Raw genomic sequence first — 21,947 nt, forward strand, 5'->3', positions numbered from 1 at the left:
TTTAAAATCTTTCCTTTCCCAGAGATCTGACAAGTATACTATTCTGTGTTCACTTAACTTATTTATAGTTTCCCTCTTTATATTCAAGTCATTCACCCATTCTGAATTTATCTTGGTGTAGGGTGTGAGATGTTGATCTAAACCTAATTTCTCCCATATTGTTTTCCAAATTTCCCAGCAGTTTTTGTCAAATAGTGGATTTATGTCCCAAAGGTTGGGCTCTTTGGGTTTATCATACACTGTCTTGCTGATGTCATTTACCCCAAGTCTATTCCACTGATCCTCCCTTCTGTCTCTTAGCCAGTACCATATTGTTTAGATGACTGCTGCTTTATATAGTTTATATATATAGTTTAATATCTGGTACTGTTAGGCCCCCTTCCTTCACATTTTTTTTTTCATTATTTCCCTTGATATTCTTGATCTTTTGTTATTCCAAATGAAATTTGTTATAGTTTTTCCTAATAAAATAAAGAAGTTTTCTGGTAGTTTGATAGGTATGGCGCTAAATAGATAAATTAATTCGGGTAGAATGGTCATTTTTATTATGTTAGCTTGTCCTATCCATGAGCAATCAATGGTTTTCCAATTGTTTAGATCTAGTTTTATTTGTTTGGAAAGTGTTTTGTAGTTGTTTTCATATAATTCCTGTGTTTGTTTTGGTAGATAGATTCCTAAATATTTTATATTGTCTAGGGTGATTTTAAATGGTGTTTCTCTTTCTACCTCTTGCTGCTCTAATGTGTTGGAAATATATAGAAATGCTGATGATTTATGTGCATTTATTTGAGAGTACTTCTTTTTTATTTCTTTCCAGCATATAGGTCAATCAGTTAATAAAAATTTATTATGATCCTACTCTGTGCCAGACACTATGCTAAGTGCTAGAGATACAAATAATAAAAGAAAGACAATTCTTGTCCTCAAGGAATTTACAGTCTATTAGAGGAAAAATTAAAAAAAAAAAAAAAGAAGTTGAAAAGGGTTAGGGATATGAGGAAGCATGATGGAAAAGTTTCAAAGGATTGTAGTTGGATGGGAAATGAGATGGATAGCTTGTTCATCTTCCCTAAATGAAGGTTTGGGGAGGAGCTCTTTACCCTGTCCACCAGTCAGAGAGCAGAGAATATTAAAGGTGCAAGTGCCAAGGCTTATGTAATTTTGTAGTCTGATGAAGTTCCTGATGATGAGGTTTTGGGGGGCAGGATGGAAAAATTCAAGAGTGCACCTGTGTAGAAAATGAAGAGACTGCTAGCCTGGGCACTCTCCTTAAAGAGAGGTGACTGAACATTGATCTTGAGATGGATGTGCCCAATTTTGGCAGTCATCTTGTCTATTTGAGAGGTCTAGAGATTCTAGGGGCCAATTGATGCTGCTTATATTGGGGGAGGTGAACTCTTTGTGTGTGCTTTAGTACTTCTTGGAGAAGACAACTACCCATTGGAGAATGACACCATTTCCTAGCCTGGCTTGCCAGAATATGTAGACCGGGAAGGAATTGTTTGGACAACTACATCATGGCTTGATGTTCTAAGAATCAACTTCCTAGGAGATTATAGTAACAATTATACTGCAACTTCTTAAGTTTTTCTGTTATAAGTGTTTGCTGATTGTCTGTGTTTTAAATATTTCTTTAGTATAGAGCAACAGTTTTTTAACTTTTTGTTCTCAAGGCCTGCTTATACTCTTGAAATTATTGAGGACCCCTCTGAGGACTTTTGTTTATGTGAATTATATCTATTGATATTTACCATATCAGAAATTAAAGCACTTAGTACTATTATGAAAATAGTTTTAATCTCCCATATGTGCCTAAACCACAATTTGAGAACCACTGGTATAAAGGAAATAAATAAGTGTCCTATACCTGATCTCCATTGTATAATGAGCCTCTTTCTAATGCCCTTTGGAAAAACTCTAGACTAAGGCAAATCCTAAACTTTATTAATTTGCTTTGGGGTTGGAGGAGGGGACAAGCTGTGCAAATACTCAAAATGTGAGAGAAAAAGAGTATGACCCTTCTTTTAAGTGGTCAGGTTTCCCTAGGACTGAACCTAGTTCACTCAGGCACTTGCATGGTTCAGAGCTGAGAGGGACAGAGTATAATAAGCCACCTACCTCCTTGCAAGGCAGCAGAAAGTTCTTTTTTTTTTTAATTAAATTTTTTTTTCCTATGGTTACATGATGCATGTTCTTTCCCTCCCCTCTTTCTTTCCCCCTCCTGGAATTGACAAACATTTCCATTGGGTTATACGTGTATTATCACTCAAATCCTATTTCCATATTATTCATTTTCATAATAATCTTTTAAAAACCAAAACCCCACATCCAATACCCATAAAAACAAGTGATAAATCATATGTTTTTCTTCTACATTTCTACTCCCACAGTTCTTTCTCTTGATGGATAGCGTTCTTTCTCATAAAGTCTGCAAGATTGTCCTGGATCATTGTATTGCTGCTAGTAGCAAAGTCAATCACATTTGATTGTCCCACAATGTTAGTCTTCGTGTACAATATTTTCATTGCTCTGCTCATTTCACTCTGAATCAGTTCATGGAAGTCTTTCCAGTTCGTGTAGAAATCAAGCAGTTCATCATTCCTTACAGCACAATAGTATTCTATCATCATCATGTACCACAATTTGTTCAGCTATTCCCCAATTGAGGGATACCCCCTCATTTTCCAATTTTTTAGCAGTAGGTTCTTATGGTTAGACTTGTTATCCTTTTCTAGGACTCATAATAAATAGCTTATAAGCCACAGTGTATTTTTTGGATATCAACAAGAGTTCCTAGAGTCTGTCTGATCCAATCTCAACATTTTAAAGACATATGAGGGCAGCTGGATGGCTCAATGGATGGAGAGCCAGTCCCAGAAACAGAAGGTCCTGGGTTCAAATTTGACCTAAGAGACTTTCTTGCTATACAACTCTAGGCAATCACTTTGTTGTGGGGTGCTAGAGGTGAACCCTCAGAGTTTGGGAAGGGTACCTTTTACATGAATGCAGGACTCCAAAATTTAGCTTAAAAATAAAAAGAGAAATTTGCTAATTTAGAAAGTAATGTTGAATATGGCCAGGAGAATAGCAAGGTGGATGGGGTGCTGCTCCTTGGGAGGACAGCATGGATGGAAAAGCTGTTCATCATGCCATCAATTCTGTAGATTTTATACTCTTTACCACAGTGGAGATGTGACTCTCTGCCACAGTGAAAACATAACTCCAGGGTGGTGTGCACTGGAGCAAGGGGTGGGAGGAGGTTTGCCTGAAGACAAAGGGGGTGTCTCTCTTAGCTTGGAGGACAAAAGGATGTCTGAGATTCAACTTGATATCAAGGAGATGTGACTCTCTGCCCATCTCAAATCTAAGGAACGATCTAGGGAGGATAATCCTCTCAGAGTCAGATGTTTTGGGTTAGGAGTCAGGAGAATGTAGGGAAGCAAAAGAATTTGCCTGGTTTGGGGAGTACCATGCCCATGCCATCTCAACCCCTATTGGCTAGCCCTTACCACTCTTCTGCCTTGGAACCAACACACAGTGTTTTTGATTCCAAGATGGAAAGTAAAGGTTTAAAAAAAAAATAGTGTATGTTAGTCCTGTCTTTTCAAATAAATTATTCTTTTTTCAAAATGGATTTTTTAACTATTTTAAAGAGGTGATTAGGTCTTATACTTCCTAAATGTTCTGGGAATATTTTATTTTGGGGGAATAACCAGATTAATTGACGGGATCCCAGACTCGGAAAAACCTACTTCGCGCAGGCGCGTGGTGGGGTGGTGGTGCGAGGATGGGAGATAAAAAGCGTGCATGAACTACAACTCCCAGAAGGCACTGCTGCTGAGACCTGTTACTGAAAACGAGTTCTCAAATCGGCCACCGTAGCACGGTCACGGGATGCTTTAACCCTGCCGGGTCATGTGAACAAACAGCTGCTGGAGAAAGTCCCTCTCCCTTGGTTTTCCCGGCCGTCAGTTTCCCAGGGCCGCTTCGAGGCCGACAACATCAGCCTCGCCATGGCCAACGTCTCCAAGAAGGTGTCATGGTCGGGGCGCGACCACGAGGAGGCGGAGGCGACGGTGCCTCGGAGGCCGCCGGCGGCGCTCACGGAGCTTCACGGGGAGAGCACGCCACTGCTGAACGGGGCCGGCCCGGCGACCGCCCAGCAGGTGAGGACGCCGCCCGGGCCACGCCGGCCACACCTGAACGCAGGCGGCTTGGAGGCGGCGAGGACCTCAGCTTCTTTTTCTCTGAGCTCTTCGTCTTCCTGCCTTCCTGCCTCGCACTGAGGATCACTGTCATTAAGGAACTAAGTGTGAGCGGGAAGCAGAACAGCTTGAGCTGGAATGACGGATCCCCGAAACAGACATCCCTTTGTCCCTTCTTCACTCCCCTGTCCCTCCTGTTCTTCACCTTCTTCACTCCCCTGTCCCTGTCCTCTTCGCTCTTTTTCTGTCGTCCCTCTTCCTGGCTGGCCTTGACCATGGGGTCACGTTCCCGGCTTTAAAATCAATAGCACAGGAAAGGACCTGAGAGATATCAGATTTGCAGATTCGGACCTGAGGACACGAAAGGTTGACTTGCTGCTGCGGGTGACCAAGTGGGAAGTAACAGAATCAGTATTTTAACCCAGATCCTCTAACTGCAAGTCTCATTCCCTTTCAACTCCACTACTTCACTACAGCTATTGCTCATATATTTAGCAGAGCAGCCTCATTTCATAGGAAGCAAATCAATGAGGAGAAGTGGCTTGTTCAGGGTCACACAGTGAATTAATGGCAGAACTGGTTTTAGAACTCCAATTTCCAGGGCTTTTTCCAGTGCAGTGCCTGTAAATGCTTTTCCTCATCTCTTCTACCTTTTGGTTTCTCTGGTTTCCTTCAAGTCTCAGCTCAAATCCCACCCTTAGAGGACTTTTCTCGTTTCTTCTTCCATCCCTATCATCCCCCCTTTCCTCTGAGATAATTTCTTATTTATTTTTTATATATTTTATAATAGGTACATAGTTACTATGGTGTCTTCCTCCAGGCACTTGCGAACTCTTTGAGGGTAGAGACCCTTTTTTTTTTTTTTTTTTTTGGAATCTTAAGTGCACATTGCCTGGCATGTAGTAAATGTTTAATGAATGTTTTTTGACCGAGGTGTAGATAGATGCCTGATATATGCTTGTTGACTATATTCACCATGCTGCCATTTCAGTTACCTCACTAGAAGTTATGACATGTGATTAGACATAATTCTTGACCAAATATTTTAAGGAAGATAGGGGGAAGGATTCAGAGGATGATATGATTATAGTGCTTTGAATAGAGGCAGTAGAGTGTGGTGAAAAGAACAAACTAGAGGTCAGGAGACCTTGGTTTTGGTTTTACCAATAATTCATTGTGTAACTTAGGGAAAAACATTTCCTCTTTTTGTGAAATGCATGGGGAGGTTGGTTTTCTATGTTTTTTGTAACAGTAGAAGGGAAAGGAGAAGTTCATAATGTAGCTAGGAGAATTAGAGATAATGTGGTTTTTATGAGTGTTGGGGTAGCTTGCAATTGCGATCACTCTTTTTTAATCATCACATGGGTCAAATGTCTTTCCTTGAAATTTAATTAGAACTTAGAGTAGCTTTAAGTGGTCTTATCAAATGGCTTCCAGTTCAGTGGCTTCTTTGGTTGGACAGTTGCTACAGGAGAATATCACTCATTTTTTTTTTTTTTAGAAGTATTGCCTTTTTTGAGAATGGTATGGTATAACCTTGAGATCAGGTCCTGCTTTTGATAAATATTAGCTATTCAATCTTGGATCTCTAAAACTGAGTGGTAGAGAAGATACTTACCTTAGTTCATTACACATATTCTCCTCCTCATGATGACCCATTGATGAACTACTTAAAATCTATACTGTCTTTTCTTGAATCCCAGGACTCCCTTATCATATTACTGATTGCATCCTGCCAAGCCTGAGCTTTAAATCATTCCCACTCTCTACTACCTTTGTACCTATATGTGCTCTTAAATGGAGTTGGACAAAATCATGCAACAATTCTGTGTTTGTCCACTTAAAATTTATCATATGACCTACATTGGACTCTCACTGATGCTAAGCAATCCTTATACCTCCGTAATTAACTCATTAACCCATTTATCACAGCTATTTTTCCAAACCTTATCATCCCTTCTCAAACTTCTCATGGTTCCCTCAAGCTAACCTTACCTCACATTTTCCGAAAGAAAAAAAGAGCATCCTTTTCTCTCCTTATCTCAAATAACTCAGATGCCTTTTGCCACTATCTCCTTCAATCTCTCCATGCACATGTGATCCTATTCTGTCCTGTTTTCCTCCAGCATATTGCCCAATCTGTCACCTTCACTCTCCCACTTACCTCCAGTCTTTCTTTTCCTGTCTGGTGGCTTCTTCTCTGTTGCCTATAAACATTCTCATATCTTTCTCCATCCTGCCTTTTGTGACTAAATTTCTTGAAAGGGCCACCAACAATAGATCTTTTCACTTCCTTTCCCCTTCTTACAGTCTGGCTTCTGACCTCATCATTCAACTGAAACTGCTCTCTCCTAGTTATCAGTGATATCTTAGTTGCAGAATCCAGTGGTATTTTCTCAGTCTTCATCCTTCTGGACCTCTCTGGAGCCTTCAACACTATTGATCACCCTCTTCTTGATACTTTCTCCTCTCTAGGTTTTTGGGGCACTACTCTCTCTAGATTTTCCTCCTACCTATCTTACTGCTCCTTCTCAATCTCTACCCCAAGGACACTGTCCTGTGTCCTCTTTTTACCCTTCTATACTATTTCACTTGGTGATCTCATCAACTCCCATGAAGTCAGGTGTCATATATATGCAGATAACTCTTGAATATACTAATCCAACCCCAAACCTCTCTGCTGATTTCCAGGCTTCCATCTCCAGCTGTTTATTAAACATCTCAAACTCAGTATGTCCAAAATGATACTCATAATCATTCTGTCCAACCCCTCCCGCCATCATTTCCAAACTTCCCTTTCATTGTTGAGGATAGAACTATCTTCCCAGTCCCAAAGGCCTAGAATCTAAGTGTCGTCTTCAGCTTATCACTCTGTGTTCCCATATCCAATCTGTTGCCAAGATCTTTCCATTTTACCTGTTACATCTCTCAAAATTGCTCTTTTTCTCTTCTCTGATACTGCTACCACCCTGCTTCAGTCCTTCATCTCCTGGGCTACTGCAAAAGCCTGCTGATTGATCTCTCTGCCATAAGCCTCTTTCTACTTTGGTCCATTTTCCATCCAGCCATCAAAATAATTTTCCTAAAGTGCAGGTATGTCCATATCGTCCCCTCCTCATCCTTCCCATCCCTACTCGGTACACTGCAGTGGCTCCCTGTCAGTCATCTCCAATATTAAATATAAAATTCTGTTTGACATTTAAAACCCTTCATAACCTTTTCTGCCCCTGCCCTTCCAGTCTTCTTTCACCTTGATACATGTAATATGATCCAGTGACACTGGCCTTCTTACAGTTCCTTGAACAAAATGTTAGATCTTCTGACTTTGAGAACTTTCACTGGCTTCTCTTCGTCTTACCTCCTTACTTTTTTCAAGTCCCAGCTAAAATCCCATCTTCTATAGGAAGTCCCTCTTAATTCTAATATCTTCCCTTTGTTGATTATTATTGCCTATTTATCCTGTAATTATCTTGCTTGTATATAGTCATTTACTGGTTGTCTCCCCAATTCGATTGTAAGCTCTGTGAGAGCAGCAACTGTCTTTTGCCCTTCATTGTATCACTGGCACTTATCACAGTATCTATGATATAGATATATCACCTATGTATGTGTGTTCATTGACCTACTAGCACTGGTAGAGAGTCTGGTTCAAGAAAATTTTTTTAAAAGGCTGCCAGATGAAAGTAAAAATTTGAAATTAAGATTTTTTGTTTGTTTTAGTGAAAATGGCTTAGTGGAAATGAGAAAATTAATTTCTCTCTCTGCTTTACCAAGCAGAAAATTATAGGTATGGTTCAAGCTGTGTATATTAGATTTAGTTGATATGTTTTAGTTTTGCTGAATTGCTTTCTTTTCCTTTTTTTTATTTATTTCAATTTGGTGGGTAGTACTATATTCAGAAATAAAGGTTATGTAAAGATAAGATATCAATAAAAGTTTGAAAAAGAAAATGACTTGGTGGAATTGAGTTTTTTTTTATCACATTTCCCCAGAGATAGGTACAGAAGTGCAGGATGTTCATGTTAACAATACATGTTTGTATTCAGTTCCCTTCCATTGGAATATATGAAAAAAATAAGGAAACCTGTTGGAAGTTTTGAGGATTTCTTAGCATGCTGTTGTTTTATTCTCTGTATTAAATGAATGGAGAGGCATTTAAATGACATTATAGAGTAGTTCTCTTTGTGAATCAGCTTGGTAGCACCTTTTGATTGATTTTGGCTAATAAGGTTTTGAACTAACAAGTTTAACAATAGTTGGTAGCTTAATCTCTGGCATTCTGGCTTGTGCCCTACCTTTAGCTCTCCTGCTGCTTTATATGGCTTTTAAACTACCTTTGGTCCATGCCAAAGCCAAAGGAGGCGGAAAATCAGTGTACTTATATTTTAGAAGAATGACAATTTTCTCAAAAATCTAGAAATTTAATCATATACAATCTATCAAAGAAATTTTATGATAACAGAAGAAAAGGCTTCATGGGAGTGGTTTTTAACACCATGATTTACATTTGAAATGCATAGTATAACCATTTCCAGACTTCTCTCATTTCCAGAACTCCTTTGTTCTCTGTGTTAGTAGGAAGTTCATTATCTGAATTAAACACTTACTTAGTTGATGTACTTGCTTTTGGTTTTCTGGATAAGCTATGGGAATTAGCCTGTATTAAAGTGGAAAGTTCGTATATAAATAATATTACAACAACTGATATGGGAGATGGTTGAAATTCGTGGCTAAGGTAAAATCTGAATCTCTCCTTGAACTCTGTGTGCTTCCTGTTCTCCCTTTCCTTTAGGGAAAAAAAAAAAAAACCAAAACAAAACAGAAATTGCCAGGTTTTGAAAGAGCTTGATCTCAACAGTTTCTTTGTGAAACTTTGTAAACTTAATTTTGCACACGGTAACTGAACTGACACATAGATTTATTGTCTCTGTCATCTTCTCTATAGAAGAACTTTTAAAAGTCATTTATTTTGTCATGGACTCATAGATTTTAAAGGGAGCAAAGCAGAATGGGTTAGAAGGCTAATCTCAAACAGGAAGTCATGAGTTTATGCCCTGCTCTCTGCTCTGACACCTTCCATCTGGGAGACCCTGGGTAAATGAGCCAAGTTATCTCCCTAAATTCTGAAGTCATTGACCTTCATTGCTTGGGGTTTTCTTACCTATTCCTTCCCCATACCAATGAAAACTCAAGTCTCATCTCCACTCCTATACCTATTAACAAAATTTTGCATTTCCAAAGCATACCTGTTATCAACTGGAAGAGTGCCATAGTGACAGGCATTTTCTGTGCTATTTACTGAATCTAATGGCTGTGGCAGTTAGTAATATGAATAGAAAATAAGGCTTTAGAATTAGTCTATAATATGTAAGTTTTCTGGATAAATATATCTTGGCTGTTATGCCTGTCATATTCAATGAAGAGAAAAGCACAAGTAGCTAGATGGCTCAGTGAATACAGTATCAGACCTGGAGTCAGGAGGGCCTGGATCCAAAATGTGACCTCAGACACTTTGTAGCTGTGTGACCTTTGGCAATTTAACCCTATTTGTCTGGGCCTTGCCCTTTGGTCTTAAGAGTTGTTACTAAGACAGAAAGTAAATTAAAAAAGAGAGAGAAAAGCAGAGAAAAAATGAACTGAACAGAATTGACTCAAGACACCATTTCTGACTTTGTTCCCAGCTTTATCTTCTTATAGGGTAGAACAGGGTATGCCTTTTGAAGATTGACTACCTCAGTTTATCTGCATGGCTTTGTGGCATTGACACCATAATTATGTCAGATTAGAAAAGGGAAGAATGGCTTAGAGACTACCCTTTGTCCTGAAAAGAAGAACCCAGATCACAAGGAAAGAGGGAGTATTAACCATCATGTGCATCAAAAGTGGGAAACAAAGAGAGTAAACACTTTGTATTTAAAAGGGGGAGGGGGGACCTCTGTTCTGTTTCTCTAAAGCAGGAACAACTGGAATTGAAAAACATGTCTTAGTTTTAATGAGCCTTAGAGAGGCAACAGCTTGTAGGGGAAAGAATGCCAAACTGGTAGGGCAGCTGGGTAGCTCAGTGGATTGAGAGCCAGGACTAGAAACAGGAGATCCTGGGTTTAAATCTGGCCTCAGACACTTCCTAGCTGTGTGACCCTTGGTAAGTGACTTAACCTCCATTGCCTAGCCCTTACTACTCATTCTTATGCCTTGGAACCCATACATAGTATTGATTCTAAGGTGGAAGGTAAGGATTTAAAAAAAAAGAATGCCAAACTGGGATGATGATTCTGGCCCTGCCATTTGCTATGTGCGTTTGGTCACATCTTTCCTTTTCTGAGTCTCCATTTTCTCATCAGTAAAAAGAGATGTTAGATAACCTCTAAGTTTTGTTATGGTTCGAAATCTGCATTTTAGAGAGGTACTAGGATGAAGTGGAAAAAATACTGTATTTGGAAACAGAGGACCTAGTTCAAATCTCAGTTCTGTTTCTCAGTATCTGTAACTTTGAGCAAGTGACTTAAGATCTCAGGAACAAGTGTCTTTATCTATAAAATGAGGTTGTTATACTATGGTGGTCTTTAAAGGCTTTGCTCTAAATCACTGTGACTTAGCAGTTAAAAGAATAACAGTTTAAGATATCTTTTTGGTATTATCCAGGGAATCTTTTGGCTACTTTGAAATACTTAAGAGACTTTTTTTTGTAAAGATATTTTATTTTGCTAATTTCATGTAATAGTAATTTTCCTCATAAGTTTTCTGAAGGTATAAGATCAAAATTGCCTCCCTTTCCCTCTTTCCTCTCCCTTCTCAGAGATGGCTAGCAATTTGATCTATCATCATGCCATACATATTTCCATATTGTTTATATTTGTAAGAGAATAACCACATACAACAAAAACTCCAAAATAAAAACCCAAATAAACTAAAGTGAAAAATTGTATGCTTTAAAAAAATTTTTTATTGAAGTATTTTTCCATGGTTACCTGATTCATGTTCTTTCCCTCCTTTTTTCCCTCCCCCCTCCCAGAGCTGACAAGCAATTCCACTGGGTTATACATGCATACTCAATACCTATTTCTATATTATTCATTTTTTGTAATAATCTTTTAAAAACCCAAACCCCATATCCAATACCCATATAAACAAGTGAAAAATCAGGTGTTTTCCTTCTATATTTCTACTCCCATAGTTCTTTCTCTCAATGTGGATCACATTCTTTCTCATAAGTCCTTCAGGATTGTCCTGGATCATTGCCTATCAGTAGCAAAGTCAATTGCATATAATTGTCCCACAGTTTTTCATTCTCTATGTACATTGTTCTCCTGGTTCTGCTCATTTCACTCTGCATCAGTTCATGGAGGTCTTTCCAGCTTATTGCACAGTAGTATTCCATCACCTTCATATACCACAATTTCTTCAGCCATTGCCCAATCAAGGGACATCCTCTCGTTTTCCAGTTTTTCGCTACCACAAAAAGTACGGCTATGAATATTTTTGTACAAACATTTTTCATTATTTTCTCTTTGGGGTATAAATCTAGTAGTGGTACTGCTAGATCAAAGGATAGGCATTCTTTTAAAGCCCTTTGGGCATAATTCCAAATTGCCTTCCAGAATGGATGGATCAATTCACAACTCTACCAACAGTGTATTGTAAAGGTTAAATGTAGTGGTTGGACTTAAATTATATGAAATAATGTGGTCGCAGGTCAGTAGTTTATTTACAAAATATAGAGGAAAAAATAAAGTAGAGAAATGTGAGAGAGGTTAGAGAAAATACCTATACTAGTCCTCAGCCAGGAGGGCCGGTAGTGAGTAACTACAAGGCCTCCTCCAGGATGGAAGCTAGTCTCTTAGGAAACTAGGAAAGTAGTCAGCCCTTTTCGCTTACCCAATGAAATGGTCCAGGAGTCAGAATCTAAGTTGAAGCCACGATCCAAGCCACAGTCTCCAGTGAAGTTCCCTCGAAGACTGTATCCAGGAGACGTTCTCCACCAGACTCAACTTCATCAGATTGCCTCCAGCCCAAGGATTTCATGGCGTTTATGGTGGCTTCCTGTCTCTGTCCCTTTTCACAGGGACCAATCACAGCCTCCAAATATCCAGCACTGCCCAGGGGCAGTGTCCATGAGATTGACTTCTCACCTCTAAAGGTGTTAACTCTCCTCCTAGGATTCACACACATTTCTGAGTGTGCGAACTCCCAAAAGAATTCAGAAGTCTCTGGCTATTTGCGTAGAAAAAAGGATGGAGCTCTCCAAGCATCTTACTGGCTTCCCACCTAGCAGGGTGTGAATTCACCAAGTGGTTCTCAAGCTCCTCCACCTAGTTCAGGCTTGTGTTGATTCAATCAAAAGGTAGACAAAGGAGAGTTAATCCTGTCCTCTCAATCTAGTGAGGTACTAAGTAGGGGTACTTAAGTTATTGTTAACCAAAGCTTTAACTCCAACTAGGCAAAGAGAACAAAGGATTCCCTTTTCACAAATGTAAACTCAGAATAGACAAAGAGAACCAAGAATTTCCTTTCACCTGCCCCCCTGTGATTCTTTGGGAGACTAGTCCCCCGCAATGAATCATTTCGTATAACTGTCTTGCATCTCTAAAGATCTTCTAGCTAAAGGTACATACAGTATTCAATTGTTAGAAATAAGAGGGAAATAAAAGAGAGGGATAGAGAAAGAGAGAGTGAGAGCACAAACCAATATTTGCTAGGTATGTTGACAATAAGCCAATTAGCTTATTATCACAACAGTCCCCTGTGGCATATATGCAAAATACTTGTGTTCAACCCTGAAAGTTTAATCAGTTATATTCCAAAGTTCGTGCTCGATCTTCTGATGCTGTGGAGGTTTTCTTTGGGCATCTTCCTAATTCCTTCTTCAGATAATTCATCTTCTAGATTCAAAGAGTTATCAAGCTCTCTTTCCTGAAATGTTTCTTTCTCAAAAGATTTTTTTGTTTTATGCTAATTATATAATCTCTATGGTAATTACACAGTATTAGTGCCCCCATTTCCTTCAACATTTATTATTTTCCTTTACTTTCATATTGGCCAATCTGCTAGATGTGAGGTGGTACCTCAGAGTTGTTCTAATTTGCATTTCTCTAATTAGGAGGGATTTAGAACACTTTTTCATATGCTTATTGATAGTTTTGATTTCTTTACCTGAAAACTGCCTATTCTTATCCTTTGACCATTTGCGAAAAATTGTATGCTTTGATCTGCATTCCGACTCCAACAATTCTTTCTCTGGAGATGGCTAGTATTCTTTTGCATAAGTCCTTCAGATTGTCCTGGATCATTGTATTGCTGAGAGGAGTGAAGTCTTTCACAGTTGGTCATTCCACAATATTGCTGTTAATTCAGAGACTCTTACTGTATCTGTAGGAACCTGGGTACTCTGGTTGCAGTATAGTCTCCACTGAGTAGTCTCAAATCTGGCTAAATTTCCCTTGAGACATGATTCCCTTCTAGAAAATTTTCCAGTCAAATAGTTCTGGCAAATAAAACTATCTTCTACCATGTAGGATGATAGGAGAAAAATGCATGAAAGATTCATTCATATGAGCATTCAACTAACATTTTTTTAGAAAGGTATAAGCAAGTACTACAAGTAGATGATGGGAAAGGAATGTATATTTGATCTCACAGCATGGAGTCTACCCACACCACAGAGGTTTGGAGCCCTCTTTTTAAACAACTCTTGTGTTCAGAGTGCCGTGGTTGGTAGTCATTGGGAGAGATAGAAAGAAAGGGTTCCTATTCTCTTGAGCTCACATTTTTGGTATCAGGATGGGAATCCTAAGTAAATCGCCTATGAACTGTGGTACAACATAGTACAAGATAGCCTAGAAAAGGCACCAAGTGGTCTTCATATGGGATAAGCAAAGCTGAATTACTTTGGGGCTGAATTAAGGAAGCCTTCATAGAGAAGGTATTGGCATCGTATGAACTGGGTCTTGGAGCATGGGTAGAAATAAATAGGCAGTTATTTAGAGAGCTGGGGAAAGGAAGGCAAAAGGGAATAGATAAACTGCCTGAAATAGTTCTTCTGTTACTGTGAATAGGAGAAGAAATTGAGGGAAATATGAGTCAGTGCCTTTTAGGTGGTCAATCAGAAATCAAATTAATGTATCTTTGGGAACCTGGAATGGTCTGTAATGCACTGCACTGTAATCTGCACTATAATCCCACCCTAATGGATCTCTGACTACCTCTCCACTGGGGCAGCTAAGTGGCATAGTAGATAGATCACTGGTTCTGGAATCAGGAAGACTTGAGAGCAAATCAAGCCCCATACTAGTATATTCCAGGCAAGTCTCAGCCCTATTTGCCTTAGTTTCCTCATGCGCAAAATTAACTGGAGAAGGAAATGGCAAACTACTACAGTAGCTTTGCCAAGATAAATCCAAAATAATATTGAGAAGAGTTAGACATGGCTGAAACGACTGAACAATAATAATAAAGAACACCTTTTATTGGTAAAGCTCCTGCCTTGCCAGAAAACCCCAACTGACATAATAGCATTATTTCTATTGATAGTATTTTTCCATTTACTTAAAAGGAAAAGCAAGTGGTATGTAATGGAGATATAGTTAAATATGCAGTCTTCTTTTTTTCCTGAATATATAGAGATATTCATTTTGTTTGATGTTTGTTTCAGAATAAAAAAGTTACATAGTATTGTCTTCACATTTGTATTGAGCTTTGTGGTTCACAGAGTGTTTTCTCAGTGATAACTAAGTTAGTTAATTCAAGAAACAATATTATAGTCACATTTTTCAGTTGAGGAAATAGGATAAATGGGGGGGGGGTTGTATCTTGCCAGGTTGACTTAACTGGTAAGTTTTGGAGCTGAGGCTTGAACTCAAGTTGTTTGATACAAAATCTGGTATGGTCATAGTACCATTGTGGTTCTGACCATGCATGTATACAGCATCGTTCCTCTTTGATCCATCTTTATTCCTCATTTCTAATTTCAGTTTTGGAAATATAAGTAACAGAAGACTGACAGAATGAAATTTATTGTGCAGAATCCCAAGTCACTTCTGAAAATTGTCCAACAATTTTCAGAAGTGACTATACTAGTTTTCTAAGTAAAGACTTGTTTCACATGATTTGGAGATTTCAATGATATATGAGGTGGATGGTTATCCACTGTAACTAAAATACTTTTATCTAAAGTATCTAAAATATTTTTATCTAATTAATATTTACATAGTACAAGGATAGATGGACAAGATTCCTTAGGATCATCAATTTAGAGCTAAGAAGGATCTTAGAAATCATCTCTGAAGCAGCAAGACACCCTGAGAGATGAACAACATGTGCCAGAGAAATCAAACCACCACCACGATCTTGATCATCTCCCTTCAGGACATGATGGAGATAGCTGAGGACTCTGATTCCAAGAGCCTTGGAAATAACAATAACCCCCAAACCACCAGCTCTGCTTCCATTCCAGCCCCCACAGCCATCATTTATAGGAGAAATCATTGTGGAAAGGGAGCCAACCTTCTTCATCACCACCAGCGACAACTGCAGATTACCTGCCACCAGAGGCATCTATAGGCACAGGAACCCTGGAAGTGGAGGCTCTTGCTTCCAGCCTAGCCCTCATACCTTGGGAAGTCATTCTGCAGAAGAAGGACCATACATCCCAACTGTTGCAGACCACTTGCCACACACAAGACAAACAAGCCAGCCTACAGCAAGGCACCTTGAAGGAGAGACAAAGAAGTGACATGTTCCAGATAAAATTCAACCACCACCATCACCTTGACCTCCATTTCACCTCAGATTCTGATGGAGACAGCCAGAACCCCAAATCCAAGAGCCTGAGGAATAATAGTACTTCTAACCCACTGTTCTCAGCCATCATTCTGAGAAGAAACTCCTGGTAACTGTTTCCTATAGGTGCTATAGTTTCAACTACTGAAGATCCAAAAAAAAAGAAAAAGGTGCTTGCCACCAGAGTCCTTGGGATTGGCAAATGATTCAACACCAGAAACTGATGATTTCATCAGTAGAAATGACATTAAAGAAGATGCATTTACATTTGCTGTGCTGCTATATTTTAGGGACCAGGGAATCTTCCTTTTTTTTTTTTTTAAATTCAGTTTTTTTTTCAGTTCCAAAATCTGTCCCTCCTCCTCAACCCATTGATAAGGTAAGGTAAGGTAAGCCATTTCAAATATGAAATCATACAAAATAAATTTCTGCATTAGTCATTACCACCCCTGCCCCCTCCCCCCACCCAAAAAAAAAAAAGAAGAAAGAAATAAAAATGTCCTTCAATGTGTACTCTTTATTTCCATCAATTCTCTGTCTGGACATGGGCAGCATTTTTCATGAGTCCTTTGGAATTGTGGTGAGTCATTGTGTTAATAATAGTTACTAAGTCTTTCATAGTTGATTTTCTTACCATGTTGCAATTACTATAAGTTGTTCTCCTGGTTCTGCTCAATTTACTTTGCATTAGTTCATACAAGTCATCCCAGGTTTTTCTGAAACCATCCGCTTTCATCATTTCTTACAGCACAATAGTATATACCATCACATTCATGTATTATAACTTGTTCAGTCATTACCCAATTGATAGGCATCCCCTCAGTTTCCTCTTCTTTTCCAAAGAACTGCTCTAAATATTTTTGTACATAGAGCTTCTTTTTCTTTTTCTTTGATCTTTTTGTGGTATAAAACTAGTATTGTAAGGTCAAAGGGCATTTGCAGTTTAATAACTTTTGGGGCATGGTTCCAAATTACTGAACGATTGGACTTCTTTACAATGCCACCAACAGTGCATTTATATATCTGTTTTACTCATATTCCTTTTAGCATCTGTCATTTTCCTTTTCTGTCTTCTTAGCTAACCTGATGGGTTTGAGGTAGTACTTCAAAGTTTTTTTTAATTTGCACTTCTCTTATTATCGTGATTTAGATAAATTTTCACATGATTATTGATAGCTTCGATTTCTTCCTCTGAAAAATGCCTGCTTACATCCCTTGGCTATTTATCATTCCTTGACATTTAGGAAATGGTTCTTATTCTTATAAATTTGGCTAAGTTTCTAATATATTTGAGAAGTGAGAGCTTTATCAGAGAAACAAAGATCCCTCCCCCAAATTTTCTGCTTTTTTTCTAATTTTAGCTGTGTTGGTTTTATGCAAAAAAACTCTTTAATATCATGGAATTAAAATTATCTGTTTTATCCTCTGTGAACCTCTCTTTCTCTTGTTTGGTAATGAACTCTTCTTTCCATAGTTCTGATGGATAATTTCTTCCATGTTCCAATAACTTGGTTTTGTTTTAGTTTTTTTAACCCTTACCTTCTATCTTAGAATCAATACTGCATATTGGTTCCAAGGCAGAAGAATGAGTAGTAAGGGCTTGGCAATTGGGGTTAAGTGACTTGCCCAGGATTACATAGCTAGGAAGTGTCCGAAGCCAGATTTGAATCCAGGAATCCCAGTCTACTGAGCTACCTAGCTGCCCTTTTACTAATTTGTTTTGATATCACCTTTATATCTAAACCATGTGCCAATTTTGAGCTTATTTTGGCATACTGTGTGCAATGTTGATCTCTGATTAGTTTTTATGATTATTTTCCAGTTTTTCCCAGCAGTTTTCATCAAATAGTGAGTTCTTACCCTAATAGCTACATCAATTCTTACAAGTTTTCCCAGGTTTTTCTGAAATCATCCTCTTTATCATTTCTTATCAGACAATGGTATTCTATCACATTCTTATACCATATCTTGATCTTTGGGTTTATCAAATATTAGGCTACTATGCTCATTCTCTTTTGTACATAGTATTTTTTTATTTTTAATTTTTTTCCATGGTTACATGATTCATGTTCTCTCCTTCCCCCTTTTCCACTCCTCTATCCTGGAGTTGACAAGCAGTTTCACTGGGTTATGCATATATTATCACTCAAAATCCTATTTCCATATTATTCATTTTTGTAATAGTGTGATCTTTTAAAACCAAAACCCCAAATCACATATCCATATAAACAAGTGATAAATTATATTTTTTTCTGGATTTCTACTTCCAGAGTTCTCTAGATATGGATAGCATCCCTCAGAGTTATCCTGGATCATTATATAGTATTCTTTTTTTTTTTTAATTTTATAAAAACCCTTACCTTCCACCTTAGAATCAATACCGTGTATTGGTTCTAAGGCAGAAGAGTGGTAAGGGCTAGGCAATGGGAGTTAAGTGACTTGCCTAGAGTCACACAGCTAGGAAGTGTCTGAGGCCAGATTTGAACCTAGGACCTCCTATCTCTAGGCCTGGCTCTCAATCCACTGAGCCACCTACCTGCCCCCTAGTATTCTTAATGTATTCCATTGATCAGCCACTCTTATTTCTTATCCAGTGTCAAATTGGTTTGATGATTATAGCTTTGTAGTGCAGTTTGAATGTGATTTGACGAGCTTCCCTTCACATATCTTTAGTGTTTTCTTACATCCTTATAAGAACTGACTGAAGAAAGTATTCTAATATAACCTGCTGAGAATATGGTTAGCAAGCAGCAAGATGATTTAATGTTTTAGAATTTCTTTGTTCTCTCTAACTCTGCCAGGGACATGGCAAGTGAGAGCTACCTGTTTATGCTCACCTTCTTGGTCTGTTGTAAGCTTAATTCTTAAATTCTTGCCAAATTGCAGACTTACATTCTTAGCAATTCCAGTGGGTCATTGTTGAGTTTTGGCAATCTCATTTTTTCTTTTTTCTCAAAGCTTCTACCTGGTGAATCCTGCTCATTTTTTCCCTACCTACCAGATAATCTGGGAGGTCATAACCTTATAACACTTGTATCTCAAGGCCCTGGGGTGCTCCTGTAACATTTCAGTTCTTTTTTGTGTGTTTTTCAGATGATTTTTGTCAAGAACTAATCACTGAAAGTTAAAGTAACTGCAGTTAAAACTTGATATGTTAATGTAAGGAAGTCAAGAAGGCCAAATTGATGTCACTGAAATGTGCAATAGAACTCATATGACATCTTAACAATATAAACACAATTTTAGGCTTTAGCAATAAAAGTATGGTACCTAGAATGAAGGAGATGGTGGTCCTATTACCTTCTGCCTTGGTCAAATCATATTTGGAGTATTGTACATCATAATGTAAGAGAATTATTGTTGAAATGCAGTGCTTTCAGAAGAGAGTAAGTAACCAAGATGATGAGGGAATTTAAAATCATATCTTTTGGAGACTATTTTAAGAAAGTTTTAAGTATTTGGCCTTTAGAAGAGAAGTTTTTTATTTGGACAGTGGGTCTAATAATGACAGCTGTCCTCAGATATTTTCCAGGGATGTTACATATTTATGACTTTTGAGGCCAAGACTGGGACCATTGAGACAGAATTATAGATTGGCAGATTTTGACTCATTCTAAGGAAGAATTATATAACCATTTAGAGGATTCTAAAACTCTAATGGCATTTCTTATAAAGTAGAGAATGGCTTATTATAGAAACTTAAGAGGTAGGATAGCTACCCATCAGAGCTGTAATAAAAGGGACTCTTCATTGGCAAGGAGGCTAAATTAGATGAATTGTAAGTACCTTTTAAACCCAGGCTTCTATTATTTGGTATTATCTCGAGATCTATTTGTCATCTCTGATAATCTGATAAGGATAATTTAGTTGATAAGAAAATAATGGACACTGAACATCTTTTAGCTCATGCTTCCAGCTCTGTCTTCAGGAGCATGGAATTTATTATATATATATATATATTTCAAGACTCATTTCACACAAAAGAATCCCCCCCCCCCCGAAACTTTGCAGATGTGCAGAAGTTATAAATTATGTCATATCAAAACATAAAATGTCTCATTGGCTTCAGAACAGACCAATGCCAAGGCTGAATTTTGACTGGGTTCTTATCAGAAAGCCAAGTTGGGGAATATTTTTCTCAGGGTTGAATTCCCCTGCTAAGGTTTTGGCCTTGGCTATTCCAGGCAACTTCATTCCTGGCCAAAGGGGGAGAGTGTTAACCTTTTAAATGCTGGCCCACTAGGAACCTAAAGCTCTTCAATAAGGTCACAATACTTTTCAACAAGAAATCACAAGGATCACAAAAGGGGTCAAAAGAGGAGTCTCTGATTTTTATCTATTCTCTTATTGGCTTCCCACAGTATTATCGACTCAGAAATTCTTTAGGCCTCCATAATTATTTCTTTCTTAATTTTTTTCATGGTAGTTGTTTGTGTTGTAATTACAATGACAATCAAGCCCTTGAAAGAGACATTGCTTGAGCAGAGGAATCTATTTCCTCACTCCCTTTCCTGTATCTGTCAAGATTTTGTTCAGTTTGAGGGAGACAAGAGTAATACATGAAAGAATTAAATTAGGTGCTCAGCTGTGGTAGTAAAGGCAAAAAGAGTTCAGAGAAGGGAAGTTATTGAACTGAGATCATCAAAGAAGCCTATTTGGGAGAGGTAGGATTTGAGTTAGATGCTAAAAGATTAGGGGAGATTGGGGAGGAGTTGGAGACAAGGAAAGGAGAAAGAGCATTATAGGCAAGTGGTATGGTAAATGAAGCAAAAGTACTGAGGTTAAGGTGAATAGGAAAGAGAAGGGATTGGTTTGGTTAAAGCAGAAAATTTGTTTTGGGAAACAAAAGAAGCTGGGGCCAGATGGGTGAGTTAAAGGCAGAAGGCATACTATAGTGGGGAAAAGTCTATTAGAATCTTGTATCTATTTAATAGTCTCAAGGCACAAGTTAGTGGCAGATTATTGAATAAACATGGGGCACCCTGTTTTCCAGCATTGGGTAACCACAACTCTCAGATACAACTTGCAAAGTGAATTGAGGGAAAAAATATGAGCCTGAAGGGTCAAGAACTCTGGGTGTTGCGAAGTTTCAGTTTCCATATATGAACCACTGATGTAATCATATCTGTATTGCCTACCTTGTGAGGTTGATATTTTGAAATGCTCAAAGTGGGAAATTATTAGTTGTTCATTCATATCTGGCTCTTCATGACCTTGTGGAACATCACATACTGGGTTCTTCTGTCCTCTACTATCTTGCAAAATCTCTCCCAACTTCGTAGTCATTGTTTTCATTTTACACTCTCTATCCATCTCATCCTCTGCCATTCTCTTTCCCTTTTGTCTTCAGTCTTTCCCAACACCAAAGTCTTTTCCAGTGATCAAGGCAGCATATAAATCCATTATTATCAGTAATAAAAAAATATGTGACCATGTGGATGAACGTGATTCATCATGAAAATTAGGTTGAAAATAAATGAAAGAAACATAAAACATTTATGGGCTCTAATAATAATGATGATTCCCCCCCCCCTCCTTGTTTGTATTTCTCCAAATTGCAATTTCTTCCCTTTTCAGCCCTCCCATTCAGCATTTTTCCGAATTGGACACCTGAGCAATGTAGAACTGGACGATGAACTCCTTGACTCGGTGAGGAAGTTGAATAGGCGTTGTGGTCTGAAATGAGCAAAAGAAGGGCGGTTGGTTGAAGTGGGAGGAGGAAATTTTATTATATGCAGTTATACCAAGATAAGAGACACTCATGGTTAACTCTGGGCCTTTAGTTAGGGCTTCAAAAAAATGACTAAGAGTGGAGATATGTTGATTTAAATTTTTTTCATTGATTTCATTATATATTTCTTAATTTCATATAAAAATTTTAACATTTATGAGTTCTTTTGAGTTTTAATTTCTCTTTCTGTCCTGCCCTTTCCCCTATCCCTTTCAGAAAGCAAACAATATATTGGT

At 38.2% G+C, this 21,947-nt stretch overlaps 1 protein-coding gene across 1 annotated transcript in view; it reads left to right on the forward strand.

Moving 5' to 3' along the window:
• Window positions 1–4,013: 4,013 nt before the first annotated feature.
• The window catches only part of CLCN7 (chloride voltage-gated channel 7), a 47,026-nt gene continuing 29,092 nt past the window's right edge, over window positions 4,014–21,947 (forward strand). Inside the window, exons 1-2 of the mRNA XM_044657468.1 lie at window positions 4,014–4,166; window positions 21,558–21,629. Of these exons, the coding sequence (XP_044513403.1) occupies window positions 4,014–4,166; window positions 21,558–21,629 (225 nt within the window). The remainder of the gene's footprint in view (window positions 4,167–21,557; window positions 21,630–21,947) is intronic.

Source organism: Gracilinanus agilis, chromosome 1, assembly GCF_016433145.1.
Source record: "Gracilinanus agilis isolate LMUSP501 chromosome 1, AgileGrace, whole genome shotgun sequence".
Taxonomy (NCBI): Eukaryota; Metazoa; Chordata; class Mammalia; order Didelphimorphia; family Didelphidae; genus Gracilinanus; species Gracilinanus agilis.